The 17,605-nt window shown below is 37.0% G+C and overlaps 1 protein-coding gene across 2 annotated transcripts in view; it reads right to left on the bottom strand.

Moving 5' to 3' along the window:
• The window catches only part of LRBA (LPS responsive beige-like anchor protein), a 662,022-nt gene that overhangs the window by 587,433 nt on the left and 56,984 nt on the right, over nt 1-17,605 (bottom strand). For both annotated transcript variants that reach the window (XM_049770186.1, XM_049770185.1), the window contains exon 2: nt 104-335. In XM_049770186.1, coding sequence (XP_049626143.1) covers nt 104-335 — 232 coding nt within the window. The remainder of the gene's footprint in view (nt 1-103; nt 336-17,605) is intronic.

Here is a 17,605-nt window from a genome sequence, read left to right as displayed (position 1 = left end):
TGTATTAATCTTAAATATTTCTCAGGTAATCATTAAGTTAAAATGTTGTATTTAATAATCAAACTATATTTTTTCATATCCATTGCACTACATAAAGTCATACCTGCTATCATATTGTCAACATTTTCAATTTTCCCAAGGACTCTTTCTACAAGGCCTACTTCTGTGCAGATTTGAAGATTCCGTATACTTTTCTTCAAAATGGCTGTGAACATGCTCCAGACTTCTGCTTGACAAGTAATATCACATTTTTCCAGTAGGTCCACCATGCATATGATGCTCTCACCTTCTTGGATAATAAAATTCATCTCCAAATCAAATTGTCCTCCAACAAGCTTTCAAGGGATAAAAAAAAAAAAAACCCAACATTAAATGTGTTAGTAATTGTTCAATTTGCATCAAAGCTTTACATTAATAATGACTATCATCTTCCACAACCCCCTACCATAATAAGGTTCTTTTTGTGAACCTCATTTTTTTGTTTGTTTTTTTACACAAATATAATTTATATTTCTTTTTCTCTCTTTTTTTTTGGGGGGGGGAGTAGGGGTTTGAGCCACACCTGGCAGTGGTCCTGTCCTTGCTCTTAGGGTTCTTTTTTTGAGGTGCTGATGGGACCACATGAGGTACCCAGAATTAAACTATCACACTAGCCCTGATTTTCTTTTCTTTTTTTAACAAAATTCTTTATTTAAACACTGCGATTACGACCATAATTGTAGTTGGGTTTCAGTCATAATAAGAACACTCCCCTTCACCTGTGCAACTTTCGAATCACCAATGCTCCCATCTCTTCCCTCCCCTCCCCCACCACTTGTATTCGAGACAGGCTTTCTACATCCCTCACTGACATTTTTATGAGCGTTCTCAGCGTAGTTATTTCTTTTTGTTTGTTGGTTGGTTTTAGTTTTTCGGGCCACACCCGTTTGATGCTCAGGGGTTACTCCTGGCTAAGCGATCAGAAATTGCCCCTGGCTTGGGAGGACCATATGGGACTCCAGGGGATAGAACCCGCGGTCCGATCTTTCCTTGGCTAGCGCTTGCAAGGCAGACACCTTACCGTATTTTCCAGCATATAAGACAACTTTTGAAACAAACAAAAAAAGTCAACCGAAAATCGGGGTCATCTTATACGCCAAGTATATCCCAAAAATTGTTTCAATATGCCGCTAAAAGAAAATTGTCTGAATATTGCCACAAAATGAATTTTCCAGCTCGATCCTGCACCAATCACTGCAAGGCTGCTCGGACCGCCTCTCTAACTCAGCCAATCCAAGCAGGCTTTTTATGCATGCAAATTAGACGATGTCTGGACCCGAATCTACACTGTCAAAAGCCTGCTCAGATTGGCCAGAGTCAGAGAGGAAGTCTATTACAGTATAACCTTTGAACCTTTGCTTGTTGTGGCTCACTGTGGTACACGAGCACAGGAACACATGCAGCACAGGAACGTTCTGTCTGATACAGCGAATATAGGCTTAAACCTATGTTTTAACTGCAAAATTAGGGGGTCGTCTGATACGCCTGGTCGTCTTTATGCCGGAAAATACAGTACCTCTAGTGCCACCTTGCCGGCCCCAGCATAGTTATTTCTCTAACTGCACTCACCACTTTTGTGGTGAGCTTCATATATTGAGCAGGTCTTTCTGGCCCTCAACTCTGGGAGTTATTTCAATGTCTTTAATTTTTCTTAAAACACATAGATGAATGAGACTATTTTGTGTCTATCTCTCTCCCTCTGACTTATTTCACTCAGCATAATAGATTCCATATACATCCATGTATAGAAAAATTTCATGACTTCATCTCTCCTGACAGCTGCATAATATTCTATTGTGTATATGTACACAGTTTCTTTAGCCATTCGTCTGTTGAAGGGCATCTTGGTTGTTTCCAGAGTCTGGCTATTGTAAAAAGTGCTGTGATGAATATAGGTGTGAGCAAGGGATTTTTGTATTGTATTTTTGTGTTCCTAGGGTATATCCCTAGGAGTGGTATAGCCAGATCAAATGAGAACTCAATTTCCAGTTTTTTGAGGAATCTCCATATTATTTTCCATAAGGGCTGGACTAGACAGCATTCCCACCAGCAGTGAATGAGAATTCCTTTCTCTCCACAGTGGGAACATCATTGTTAACAAAATAAACCTTATTGTTAACCTTACTGTTAACAAAATAATAACATTATTATAAGCTAATAAGATTATTATAAGCTAACAAAATAACCTTATTGTTAACAAAAACAGAGCATTCTAAAATACTAATAATTTTTTTTAAATCTTCAAGTAGTGCTTGCTTCGGCAGCACGTATACTAAAAATCTTCAAGTAAAGTAGCTCAATATCAAGTGGTTTAAAATATAAAAATAGAGGTCGGGGCCAGAGAGGTGGCGCTAGAGGTAAGGTGTCTGCCTTGCAAGTGCTAGCATAGGACGGACAGCGGTTCAATCCCCCAGAGTCCCGTTTGGTACCCCCAAGCCAGGAGCGATTTCTGAGCTCATAGCCAGGAGTAACCCCTAAGCGTCTAACGGGTGTGGCCCAAAAACCAAATAATAATAATAATATAATAATAATAATAATAATAATAATAATAGAGGTCAAAGATCAAAGATAATATCATGGGGTGGATAGGACACTTGCCTTGCACAGGTTCAATCCCTGAAATCCTATATGGTCCCCTGAGCACTATTAAGAGCTCTGCCAGGTATAGGTAAGTAATACTAGGTGTGATCCAAAATTCAAATATGTAAGGAAATTTTTTCACTATATACTTGCCTGATATTAAGATCTCAGTTCTCTAACTGCTTCTAATTCATATCCCATTTATGAATTATGTAAACTAGCAAAGCAGCCAATGTAAAATCCCACCACTCCTAACAGAAGGTAAAATATGATAGCAAAAATGAACAACTGCAAAAAAAAAAAAAAAAAAAGGTGGGGGAACACCAAACCCTGCCACTCCAGCATTCCCTCTTATTCTTGTTTTGTTTTGTTTTTGATATTATTTTTCTTCTCTTTTTTTTTTCCACTTTTTTCTTTCTTTTTTACTCTTGTTGTTATTATTTGGTGACTTTTTTGCTGGGTGCATTTTTTTGGTAGTTGCTACCAAATTTTTTCTTTTCTTTTTCTTAACCTTTTTATCTCCAACAGTATCACATAACTTGAATCATTCAGCCTCATAAATTGAGGGAAGAATAGGATGATACCAGGTCCAGTCATATGAACATGTGGAAATAAAAAATGATCAGACTTGAACACCAAACCCAAAGTCAATGACAACAGAATAGATACCCAATCTACAATAAGCTGTAAAGTGGAGACCAGTTACACTAGTATTCTGAGAGGTAAAGGAGAGAGATAGGGGATGCATGCTGGGAACAGGGGTGGAGGGAAGACAACACTGGTGGTAGGAATGCCCCTCATTCATTGTCACTATGTACCGTAAATATTACTGTGAAAGATTTATAATGCACTTTGGTCACAATAAAAATTTATTAAAATTAAAAAATTGGTAAAAATAAAATAAAATAAATAAAATAAATGAACAACTGGAAAAGGTCCCAAGTTGACACAAAACCTGAAGTTTGTATTTGACAACTAGTTTATAATGCCTGTCTATTAGGATCTAGCATCTTCCCTATCAATAATTAAGAGAACTTAGACATGATTAGTCATATATCCTACAAGTAATCAAGAAGATTTGTTGTTCATAATACTTTCAGAAAATCCACTCAAAAGAGCTGATCTGACCTAATCCCACTCTGTCTTTACACCACAGCACCCTCCTACAAAGGAAAGATTTTAAAATTTTAACTATGAAATAAAGAATTAAAGCTTCCATCTTTAACTAGATTTCTTTAAAAATCTGTCAGAAATATGACTAGTATGGCATGCTTAAATTTAGTTGTGCATTTCTAGCAAAAATACCTTCACAGTTCCAGGTATCCTCTTTAGATTAACATCTTGCATGTCATTATGACTTGCCACTTTTACTTTGATCACTTTTTTAAAAGTGCTATGTGCCAAATATTTTTCCAATTTCATAGCTACTATTTCTTTTTTCATTAAACACAGCCAAGCTCAGTGATAGAGTTCACGTCTTATGTATAAAGCCCTGAGTGAAATCCCTAGCACAACAAACTTGATTATTTACTTACTAAGCATCTTGTGTCAATTACTTTGATACAATATATCATTTTCTCATTCTTTTCAGATCTATGGATAGATTTAACTGTAACTTTTCAATGTAGCTAATTGGAAGTTTTATATTTCCATTATTCTTCCCACACTGACAAATAGATCTAAAAAGCCAACATAATGCTTAAACAGGAAACTGATTCTTAGCAAAAATCAGGAACATGATTAATATGCACTAGCATCACAATCATTTTATGTTATCTTGAAGATACAAATATAACATTTATTCAGAGATCATCAAGGTGCCTAATAGAGGGTTTGAGTTATATTTCAGATGATATATAGCTGGAAAACCAAAGAGTTTTAACTCAAATTTTACTAGATTAAAAAATATTTGAAGACGGGGCCGAAGAGATAGCATGAAGGTAAGGCATTTGCCTTTCATGCAGAAGGTCAGTGGTTAGAATCCCGGCATCCCATATGGTCCCCTGAGCCTGCCAGGAGCGATTTCTGACCATAGAACCAGGAGTAACCCCTGAGTGGTGCCAGGTATGACCCAAAAAAAAAAAAAAATTGAAGATCATTGAGATAGTACAACCATTAAGACACTTGCCTTGTACACAGCTTGACCCAGGTTAGATCCCTGACACCACATATGGTCCCCTGAGCCCCGCCAGGAATAGAGTGATACCTGAGCAAAGATCAGGAGTCCTGAGCACTGACAGATCTGGCCCCTTAAAAAGAACTGGTAATGGTTAACACTATCAACCTATAGAGAAGTCACCCACAAATGGCTTCCTACACAACTGAACATCCGTTCATTAGAATCATATAAGTAATGATGTTGGATACAAGAATTTCATTTTCATCTTTTTAAATGTAAAATATATGACGCAGTCCCCCCCCTTAAAAGACACTTTACAATAATGATTAGTAAAGTTGTCCATAATTTGGTATGGTCATTGAAAAGATTGAGGCAACAAAAGACTGAGGCAACCTCAAATGACATTTAAAAATCTCTAAACTACATATGTGAGAAATTCTAGGTAGACGAGGAGACACAATTAGAATGACATATATTACATAAAAATATGCACATATATGTTGACAGAATTCCAAATATATAAAAATCTAATTGCCTTTGGAAAAGGAAATAGCATCTGAGACTAGAACACAGAGAAGTTTTAGTGTATACTAACTTGATCATTCTCCAATAGTTAAAATACCTAGTTGCATCTAACTTAAGAGACCTAACCTTCACCTTAATATTACTTACATCAAGCTTGCCATTTGATCTGTGATTATTACCATCAGTAAATCCACTTCCAAGAAGCTTTAGAATTAATTTTTAAGTAATTTCTCCAAAATATACCCAAATATTTCACCTACTCTTAAATTGAGTTTATACTGTGAAAGCCGTATTAGAGACAACTGCTTCTCCATTGCTTTAAATATTGTAAAATATGCCTTTCAAGGAGAAAATTGATGACAGAAATTGGTACATACAAATGTGTGGCATATTTGATATACTGTATAAATGCATATCTATTATACCTAAAAAGCATGCACAGGCTCTACAGTATGTCATGTTAACCCTTTCTAATAGTTATTTGAAGCTGATCAACCTTCAAAACACAAATTTGTTTCCAATGACAGGGATCATAATCCAGGACCAGGCATTGGCTAGTTATTATCTGAGCTTCAGTAATGGCTCTGCACTACAAAATGTAATCTTCCCAAATGTCACAGTAAATTATGAATATCTGAGCAGCCTAATGCACTTTACTAGCCATGAAATGTGAAAATGTAATCTTATTACCTTTTTTATGGTTGTATTTTTTTGAATAATGTAGCCTAGAAACTGATGTATAGTCTTTTTCTGCATTTTAGCATGATTTGGTCTCCTTTACTATATAGAACATTTTTCAAAACTCTCTATTTCAACATATTTTACTCTTGACCTGAACTTAATAAACGATTTTTATAGCAACCTTCAGGGTGGTATAAGATGCTCTCTATAGCTTACAGTTTAATGTACAAGATTATAAAAATTTTAAAGTATATTATCTGAAGAATCCAAATAAATCTTCACAATTTGATATTGTGATTTTAATTGGGCTTGATTTTTTTCTCAATGCTTATGTTAATAATCTGCACTGAACTGAACTGAATTACCAAGCCAAACATTGATACTTTCAGAAAACCAAGAAGCATATAAGACCAAAATATTTCTCTTCAAGAGGCTTATAAAACCACAAAGACCTCAATCCACCAAAAAATTCTAATAATTCAATGCTATGAAAAATGTCCTGTTTTCTATAACATGTGTAATAGCAAAAAAGTACACGAAACTTGCTCTCGCAATTCTGTGTGCTCTTAAACATGTTATTTCTCTCTTCCTGCTTTGTCCACTGTAAAGAAGATGCTGCTCTCACTTGAAAACTTATTCTTCTCTTTGTCTTCACCACCCCAACATTTAATTAAATTTTAATTTAAAAAAATTAACTTGCTTCACTAAAAAAAAAAAAAGAAAGAAAAGGAAATGTGCACAGATACATCACAATTTACGTGTGCCTAACTAGATACTTCCTCTTTATTTGTAACAAATCACTTTTCCCATGGACCTATCTATTCACTTGTAAAATAAATTTTAGATGCTTTTATTTGCATCTTTCAAATATGCATTTGCTTCTAAAAAATGAAAATCTAAGAATCTATTTCTAAGTGAATTTCATTCTACACACATTTACAGACATTATAGCATTAACAAAGAAAAAGTGAGGAAAAATTACAATGTTCTAACATGGACTGTGATATAAATTTTCTTCTTCCATAATAATAAAGTATGGACCCAAGAAATAATACAGGGGTTAAGGAATTTGTCTTAGATATGACTGACCCTTATTTGATTTCCAGCAGTATGTATGGTCCCCAAAAACAATGACTTGGTCACCACCAAAAGTGATTCCTGAGCAGAGTCAAGCATTGAGCACTACCATGTATGGCCCAGCCACCCCTGTCCCCCAACAACAGTAAAATATGATTAGCCTGGTACATGGTCCATGCAAAGGGATTCACTTCCCAGTTTTTATTCACTTAAGTTCCTTGAAGAGGTTACAGCAAAGTGATAAAGTTCCAAACAATGAGGACAGACAATAACACATGCAACTTCCAGATAATCCTCTTCAAAGAAAGGGCCATAATATATCTTTACAAACTTTCAGGGCCGGAGCCGTGGCACAGTGGTAGGGCATTTGCCTTGCATGTGGCTGACCTAGGACGAACTGTGGTTCGATCCCTCAGCGTCCCAAATAGTCCCCTGAGGTAGGAGTAATTTCTGAGAGCATAGCCAGAACCAACCCCTGAGAGCCACAGGGTGTGGCCCCAAAACAAAACAAAACAACAACATATACTACATCTTTTTTGTGTTACATATAAAATATAAATATGCATTACTTATAAATCACGTATACTTATAAATATATAGTATATGTAAATATAAAGTATATAATATATAGTTGTATTTTCTCAGGCACTGAATATTTACCGTATTTTTTGCTTTTTAAGACGCATCGATCATAAAATGCACATATTTTCAGATGAGAAAACAAGACACCAGAAGATGACGGCTGGGAATAACCAGCCTGTGAAGCTAAAGTATGTTTACAATAAGCCTTTCCACAGCTGGTTAAACATATTTACCTAACTTTTTTTGACATCATAAAATAAAAATTTTTTTAAATACATTTTTATAATATCGTTATTTAAATACCTTGATTACAAACATGATTATGGTTAGATTTCAGTCATGTAAAGAACACCCCCCTTCACCAGTGCAACATTCCCACCACTAATGTCCCAAATCTCCCTCCACCCCACCCCACCCCCACCTGTACTCTAGACAGGCTTTCCAGTTCCCTCATTCATTCACATTGTTATGATAGTTTTCAGTGTAGTCATCTCTCCAACTGCACTCATCACTCTGTGTGATGAGCTTCATGTCTTGAGCTGCACCTACCAGCCCTCATCTCTCTTGTCTCTGAGATACTGTTAAAAATGTCTTTCATTTTTCTTAAAGCCCATAGATGAGTGAAACCATTCTGCGTCTTTCTCTCTCCCTCTGACTTACTTCACTCAGCATAATAGATTCCATGTACATCCATGTATAGGAAAATTTCATGACTTCATCTCTCCTGATGGCTGCATAGTATTCCATTGTGTATATGTTCCACAGTTTCTTTAGCCATTCATCTGTTGAAGGGCATCTTGGTTGTTTCCAGAGCCTGGCTATTGTGAATAGTGCTGCAATAAATATAGGTGTGAGGAAGGGATTTTTATATTGTATTCTTGTGTTCCTAGGGTATATCCCTAGGAGTGGTATAGCTGGGTCGAATGAGAGATCAATTTCCAGTTTTTGGAGGAATCTCCATATTGCTTTCCATAAAGGTTGGACTAGAAAGCATTCCCACCAGCAGTGGATAAGAGTTCCTTTCTCTTCACATCCCTGCCAGCACTGATTGTTCTCATTCTTTGTGATATGTGCCAATCTCTGTGATGTGAGGTGGTACCTCATAGTTGTTTTGATTTGCATCTCCCTGATGAGGAGCATTTTTTTTACTTTTTATAAAAATATCTTTATTTAAGCACCATGATTACAGATATGTTTGTAGTTGGGTTTCAGTTATAAAAAAAAAAAAAGAACACCTCCTTCACAAGTGCAACCTTCTCACCACCAATGCTCTCCATCTCCCTCTCCCACACCCCTTGCCTGTAATCAAGACAGACATTCTACTTCTCTCACTCATTAACATTGTCATGATAGTTCATAGTGTAGTTATTTCTCTAACTGCACTCACCACTCTGTGGTAAGTTTCATGTTGTGGGCTGGTCCTTCCAGCCATGAGGAGCATTTTTTTCATGTGCCTTTTGTCCATTTGTATTTCTTTTTTATCAAAGTGTCTGTCCATTTCTTTTCCCCATTTTTTGATGGGGTTAGGTGTTTTTTTCTTATAAAATTCTGTCAGTGCCCTGTATACATTTTTAAAAACTTTTTTGTTAATAAAAAAAAGTCACAGCAGCAAACAGTCTTAAATGAAAGTTCTATATGTGACGGTGAAAGTACATTAACCTGATTGCTCGTACTCTGTGGTATGTCTGCACAATAAAGGGAGCATAACACTGTGGATGTCAAGTGGTTAATTTAAGCTCTCCTCCCCTGCATCAGGCTTCAGTTCCAGGTGGCATTTGCTCCATAAGACACAGACATTTTCCCCCATCTTTGGGGGGGGGGGGGTGCTGGCGTCTTTTGTTTGGAAAAATAAGTTATTTGAGTAATATAGCCCATTTCTACACCCAATGCTCTAGACCACCACAAGAGAATAATTCATTTGTAAATTAATCTGCCACTCCAAATTCATTTTTCTTGTCCTTGTGCTGACCAGCAGTCACACACTTACACAGTTGGCCATGAGGTTCCCACAGTCAGACTTGGTGCTCAGCAGAGGCCACACTTGACTATGGTGCATGCCCACAGGCTTGCTTGATTGGGCTTCTAGTTTTAATGTCCCCAAAGGCCACTCTGGGCTCCACAGTGCTCACACAGCTTCACCTACAGTGAAGTAACTAAGGGTTACACACCTTAGTTATCACACCCTTAACTATATTGCTTGGAGACTGCACACTTTGTTGCCTCACCTGGGGCCCCAAAGAGCAGAATGACCAGCACATAGGGACAGCATCAGGCCTCACACTTGCAAAACATGTGCTTTTTGCTGCAAAGCCATCCCCCAGTCCTCTCAATACCAAGCTCTTGGATTGAAGTCTTAACTCCCAATACTTCTGAATGTGACCCCACTTAGAAACTGACATGTTAATGATCTAGTTAAGATGAGGCTGTTAGGGTGGACCCTAATCCAATACTACTTATATGAGGGAAAATTAAAACGAAAAGACAAGCTCAGAAAGAGCACCATGTAAAGATGAAAACAAAGAGTGGTGATGCTCCTAAAATAAAACAGAGGATTGGGGCTGGAGAGATAGCATGGAGGTAAGGCGTTTGCCTTTCATGCAGGAGGTCATCAGTTCGAATCCCGGCGTCCCATATGGTCCCCCGTGCCTGCCAGGAGCAATTTCTGAGCCTGGAGCCAGGAATAACCCCTGCGTACTGCCAGGTGTGACCCAAAAACCACAAAAAAAAAAAAAAAAAGAAAAAGAAAAAAGAAAAGAAAACAGAGGGTGCCAAATAAGTACAGCAAACCAACAGAACTGGAAGAGGGATGGAGCACATTCTTCTTTGCAGTCCTTGGAAAAGACCAGCCCTACATTTCTGGAAGAACTACACATGTTTTCAACGCCAAGGCTACAGAACTTTGAGACAATAAATTTCTGCTGTTTGAGCCATTCACCCAACTTTTAGAACTTTGTCACCAAGCACTAGATACCTGGTGCCACCCACATGTGCTAGTGCTCTACTTTTCTGGACTCTTGATGCCACAACTAAGTGTGCAGTCTCCAGAGCATTTTAGTAGGAGTGTGAGAGCATCACAGGTAACCTAAGCAAGCGCAAAGCCACTAGATTCCAGTCTTGGTTTTTATGTTGCCTGCCGAACTACCCCTATAAAGATTCCTGCACACTCTTATAAAAACATATGCCACCAGGGATCAGGACTATAACTCCACTTACAAAGTACATCCCACCCCCTGTATTACAAATGCCAAAGGAAGCCCTACTGGTGGCCAACTCGTCAGATCCAAGCAGCACAGCATATCCAGGTCAAGCACCAAATCACCAAGCTGATGATGCCATACCAAGAAGTACCTGGGATGGTGGTTCTCAGGACTTTGAGCATGTTGGGTAGACCCCTCCCTCACTTAGTCACTGCAATTAAAAAACTCAGAGAGGTTAAATGTAGATGTGAAAGAGTTGAATAAAGAATTAGGGAATCCAAAGAACTGAGGTAATTCTCAAAAGTAAGGCAGAACAAGAAGAGGAATCATAAAGACCAACACGCCTCATAGAAGGACGCCAACAATAAATACTGAAAAAGAAAAGATGGTATGTCCCTCTATAATAACAAACTCATTATCAAAGACAATCCTTAAAATTGGACTATAGTCCCAAAGAATTTTACATAAAATTTAAGAATAAGTGATAACATGTTCAACATATTCTGGTCATCATGTCTACTTTCCATTTATTTTCCTTTTAGAAACTGTAGTTTTCAATACTGTTACTGTTGGGGTATCAAGTTATTTACATCAACAGCAAGAGAAAAGTAAAAACCACTAACAAGAAGCAACAATGTAAAACTCAGTAGGAGAAGACATGGAATATAAAAAAATTTGAAGAATATTTTCCTCCTTAATAGTTTACAATATAAACTATAATCAACCATGCACAATCTAAATCTAAATTTTCCACTGTTAATTAACATTATTTTTCTTTGGTTTGTTTTGGGGCCACACTCAATGGTGCTCAGGGATCTTTCCTTGCTCTGTACCCAAGGAATCACCCCTAGGGAAATTGGGAGTCCAAATGAGATACCAGCGATTAAACCCCGGTCAACTATGTGCAAAGCGAGTGTCTTACCCACTGTACTATCACTCAGGTCCCTATTAACTAACATTATTAAGATTTTTGTTTTTTACTGGGTCCAACAGTTGACTTAAAAGCAAATGCACAAAGGTTTGAGTTTGATTTGTTTATTTAGCAGCTTTTCAGATAAGCTAAGAGCAGTTTTGGGAGCTCTGCTGCATGGGACCCCTGGCATCCCAAAAGAGTGGACTATCTCAAGTGCACAGCCAATCTGTGTGAGCACCTCAAGTAAGTATGCAATTAAGAAGTACAAAAACTTGGGGCTGGAGAGATAGTTTGAAGGTAAGGCATTTGCCTTGCATGCAGAAGGACGGTGGTTTGAATCCCAGCATCCCATATGGTCCTCCAAGCCTGCCAGGAGAGATTTCTAAGTGTAGAGCCAGGAGTAACCCCTGAGCGCTGCCAGGTGTGACCTGAAAACCAAAAAAAAAAAAAAGTACAAAAACTAAAAAGACATGCAGGCAGGCATTTCTGCCCCCCACAGAACATGTGTGACAACCATAGAAATCCCCTGGAAAGCACTACACCAGATCATGATTGAGTTATGAAGTCACGAAGTCATAGGTGAGTCATGAAGAAAGAAAAAATGAAAGAAATTGGACAACTGGGGTTGGAGCAATAGTAGAGTGGGTAAAGTGCTTGCTTTGCAGGCAGCCAACCTCTATTTGATCCCCATAATCTCAAATGGTCCCTGAGCATTCCCAGGTGTGGCCCAAACTCAAGACTCATTTTTCTTAGCATAATACCTTTCAAGTTCAACCAAGTTGACTGTTTATACATCCAGAATATTCTTTCCCTTGTGATAAAGCTCATCACTTTACAAGGTTGATGTAATCAATCTACCCTAAATCATATTCACTCATTAAAGAGTTTGGGACCTAAATCATGACTACCTATATCTATCAGTTATAATCTTAGTAACTTCCAGTTTCCATTATACTACATATCTAACACAAGACTTCTAGTAGTCTTCCTAAATCCAATTAATTCCTATCTCAACTTAAATCAGGAGGAATCCTAAAAATAAAAATTAAAAGTCACAAGAGCCAGAGTAGGACACTTTCCTTGCATGACTATGGGTATGAGATGGTACTTAAATTACTGAGTAAAGTGTATCAAAAATGCAGAAGACGGGCCGGAGAGATAGCATGGAGGTAAAGTGTTTGCCTTGCATGCAGAAGAACAGTGGTTCGAATCCTGACATCCCATATGGTCCCGCGAGCCTGCCAGAAGCGATTTCTGAGCATAGAGCCAGCAGTAACCCCTGAGCACTGCCGGGTATGATCCAAACAACAACAAAAAAAATTTTTTTAAATGCAGAAAACTATACAATGTGCTGACAAACACAGTTATCTTACAAGTGAAACTATTTGAAGGCAGGAGAAAGCTAAGTTAGAGGAGGTAAGAATATAGAATGATTGGAGATGTGGTAGAACACAGGTATCCTTGCATATAAATGAAGGCTTTAAGTAATCACATAAAACAAATAAAGTGAAGTTAGGGGGATACAAGTATTATATTTTTACAACAGTGTATATAACATATATATATACCAAGAGATCTTGTAACATAATATACAGAGTGATATATCATACAAAGTTATACATATAACTAAAAAATTGTAATAAATCAAAGAAAATTTATTTTATTCTTCTGAGTGCATTTATATATCTTATTTTATGAGGTTCTTCCCAGAAAACTGGGTCAGAAATATAGTACAGTGAATTAGGTGCTTGCTTTGCCTATGGCAAATCCATCAGATGTCTAGTACAGCATATGTTTACTTGAGCACCACCAGAAATCACTGAGCAAGAGCCAGGGACCACCCCAGAGCAAGACCAAGTGTGGCCAGCCCAAAACACCCCTGTTCCCAACCACTAAAAAAAAATTGTTATAGGAACTAACCATTTTCTTTATAGCAATATTTGCAATGAGAAAAATACAAAATCAATCCAAGTACCCAGATAAACAAAATTTACACAAAATGAGAAATTATTCAGCTACTAAAAAAATAAAATAAAACTCTGCCATTTGAGACAACATGGATGGACTTTGAAGGGGTAGTACTTAAATAGTAAAAATAAGTCAGGAAAGACAAAGATATGATCCATTTATGTGAGTATAAAACAGAAAAACAATTAAAAACTATTTTAATTTTAAAATAATAAATGCCAGGGGCCAGAGCAATAGTACAGCAGGTAGGGTACTTGCAGTGCATGTAGTCAATCTTGGTTTGATCCCAGTATAACATAAGGACCCCTAATTCCCTCCAAGAAGTACATAGCCAGGAATAAGCCCTGAGCACTGCTGAGTGTGAAACCCCCCCAAACACACACACGCACACACAAAAGAGGAAAAGTAAATGTGAAATTCATAGCTAAAAAGCAATAGATTGAAGTTGAGACAATAGGTCTCAAATTAAGACAATAGGTTGTCTTACGTGAGATGTGAATGTGAATGAAGGGGATCAATCAATAAGTAAAAACTCCCAGTAATAAAATAAATGTCACTTAAAAATGTAAGAGAGAGGGGGCCGGGCGGTGGCGCTGGAGGTAAGGTGCCTGCCTTGCCTGCGCTAGCCTAGGACGGACCGCGGTTCGATCCCCCGGCGTCCCATATGGTCCCCCAAGCCAGGAGCGACTTCTGAGCACATAGCCAGGAGTAACCCCTGAGCGTCACCGGGTGTGGCCCAAAAACAAAAAAAAAAAAAAAAAAAAAAAATGTAAGAGAGGATTGAGTCATTCTGTTGAACATCAATTACACCTCAAGATGATTTCAAAATCCTTGACCTGTCAAAATTATAGTACTAAAAAAATATACTAATGTTGCTAGGGGCTTAGGAAGAATACAAGAGGAAAATAGATGTTTTAAAGAAGCAACAAATTAGAAAAGCGTAAATCATAAAATGTGTTGACACACACTAGAGAGTAACATACTCAGTGAAATAAGTCCAAGAGAGAGGAAAAAACCAGAATAATGTCACTCACATGCAGGATATTAAAAAAAAAAAAAAAAAGCCAGAGGCCAGAGTGGTGGTGCAAGTAGTAAGGCTGTTTGCCTTGCACGCATTAACCTAGGACGGACTGCAGTTCAATCTCCTGGCGTCCAATATGGTGCCCCAAGCCAGGAGCGATTTCTTTCTTTCTTTTTTTTTTTTTTTTTTTGGTTTGTTTGTTTATTTTTTGATTTTGGGTCACACCCGGCAGCGCTCAGGGGTTACTGCTGGCTCTATGCTCAGAAATCGCTCCTGGCAGGCTCGGGGGACCATATGGGATCCCGGGATTCGAACCACCGTCCTTCTGCATGCAAGGCAAATGCCTTACCTCCATGCTATCTCTCCGGGCCTGTGAGAGATTTCTTAGCTCATGGCCAGGAGTAACCCCTGAACGACACTGGGTGTGGCCCAAAAACAAAAACAAACAAACAAACAAACAAACAAAAAAGCCTTAGTAAGGGAATAACTAATAACCCAAAGGCATTAGAAAGGAAGAGTAGGAGAACTTGTTTTGATGGGAAGCTTGCCACTGTCGGGGAGGGGTATAGGTCAGCAATGACAGAGGGAAATAGTCACTCTGGAAGAGGACTGGGTGCTGAAAAAAGATAAATTTACATTTGATACTTTATCAGTAACAGTTTTGTAAAACACATTGCCTAAAAAACAATAAAAATGTGTCTGCAAGAGAGGCTGACTCCATGGGGGTGTGGGAGAAAAGTTGGTACATGGGTGGAAGGAAGCAGACCTTGGTGAAGGGACTGGTATTGGAACATTGTGCACCTGAAACCCAATCATGAATAACTTTGTAATTCACAGAGATTCAATAAAAATAAATGAGCAACAAAAATTAATTATGTGATGGGAATTTTCTGTACCTCAATCGTTTTAGTGCTGATGGAACCATAAATTTATACTTTGTTACCAAAGAAAAGTAAATAAAGGATACAAGAAATATCCTTATTATTTCTTAAAGCTTCATCTTTTTTATAACTGAAACCCAACTGCAAGCATATTAGTGATTATGGTGCTTAAATAAATATATTTAAAAAATAAAGCTGCATATGAATCTATAATGATCTCAAAATAAAAATCTTAAAAAGAGTAATACTGTGAGTATGACTGTCAAAGAATTAACTATTCCACTAAATATTTTCCAGTGATAAAACCATTATCAACCTACATGACTATCTCATATGCAAAAAAAAAAAAAAAAAAAACAAGAGCAAAATAAAGGGTAGGGAAACCACTTAAAAAACATACAATCCCAGTTGATTAAATTCTCCCTCCCTCTGTGATTTAAAAGAGAATGTTGGTATATTTAATCACTTGGCCAACAACTAAAAATAGCTTTATATAAAATACAAAAAATGATTAATCATATATTGATATCAGTAATTTCACTACACATCCTATTGACTTGGATCTAATACTGGCATTATAGAATAAATATGCAAATTTAAACCTTCAAACAGGAAATGAAATTTTCCAAATACATTATATAACTTCAAATTCCTGTGTGCACTGAAGGCTAATAAATCACTTAAACCTTCATACACAGAACCTTTTTAAATTTGCATTTATCTACAGTAAATACTGCCATGTTCTTTAATAGCTTGCCAGTTCAATCTAGCAAACTAATGATTTATAGCAATGACATATTTTAAAAATCAGAAATCTGTCACTGTATGACAACCAGTCAGAAGTCCACTAAACATACATTACTCTGAGTCAAAACATCATAGAATATGAAAGAGATAGCAAAATGTCATGCATTCTATAATCAAACATATATTCAGTATTTGACTTTGATTTTGTTTATGATTGCTTAAAACAGTAATATATTATACATTTTAAGATCCCTTATTAAGTTAGGAAGTTTGGCTCTCTTACATTATCATCCATCAATGCTTCCAAACCATTTTAAGTTACATTTTAAATTTAGAATTTAAAGACTATTTCGATTTCTACTTAGAGAATAACCAAGTTTAGGATATATAAAAAAAACTTTGTACTTTATGAGATGGGCATTTTAGATCTTTGTAATAATTTCAATCAATATTCTTTTGATAATCTTTTGAGGTTTTTTGGTGAGAGATAGTTTTGAGATTTATTTAGAAGATATGATGGGAGAAAGGGAAAGTATGTTCAAGAGAGAATGAACACGGGCCACAAAGAGACAAGCAAGTGAGATTTGTATTCAAGAGAAATAATTAAGACAATAAATAATAATAAAACAACCCAATAATAAATAATAAGATAACCCAAGAAACAGCAGAAAAACAATAAATAAAACTAGCCAAAATAAAAGCAAGAAAAAAATTTGGCCACACCCAGTGATGCTCAGGGATTACTCCTGGCTATGTGCTCAGAAATCAGTCCTGGCTTGGGGGACCATATAGGACACCAGGGGATTGAACCTCAGTCTGTCCTAGGCTAGCGCAGGCAAGGCAGACGCTTTACCCCTTGCACCACCACACCAGCTTCAATAAAAGCAAATTTAATATATTTTTCAAATTGAAAATTGGGTAAAGAACATACTACATGATGCTCAGGGCTTACTTCTGGCTCTGTACTCAGGAAAAACTAGCAATGCTCAAAGGTCAATACACGGTACACCAGGAATCAAACTGGAGACTGCTTCATGAAAGATAGCAACAGTACTATTTCTCTGACCCAATAAGTTTTTATAAATGGCCACCTATATATAGAGAGAGCATACATAAACATATGTAATATAGCAGAACTGTGATTTATAAGAAATAAATACTTATTCTTAATCTCAGTTTCATGGAGCTCTTAAATACTGTGGAATTGTCTAATGATGAATGAAATAAAGGTGTGTTTTTATGTTAATAAGATTATCTTTGGAAGATTCTGGGTCC

Source organism: Suncus etruscus, chromosome 3 (genome assembly GCF_024139225.1).
Source record: "Suncus etruscus isolate mSunEtr1 chromosome 3, mSunEtr1.pri.cur, whole genome shotgun sequence".
NCBI lineage: Eukaryota > Metazoa > Chordata > Mammalia > Eulipotyphla > Soricidae > Suncus > Suncus etruscus.
This window is presented reverse-complemented; position numbering and strand designations above follow the sequence as displayed.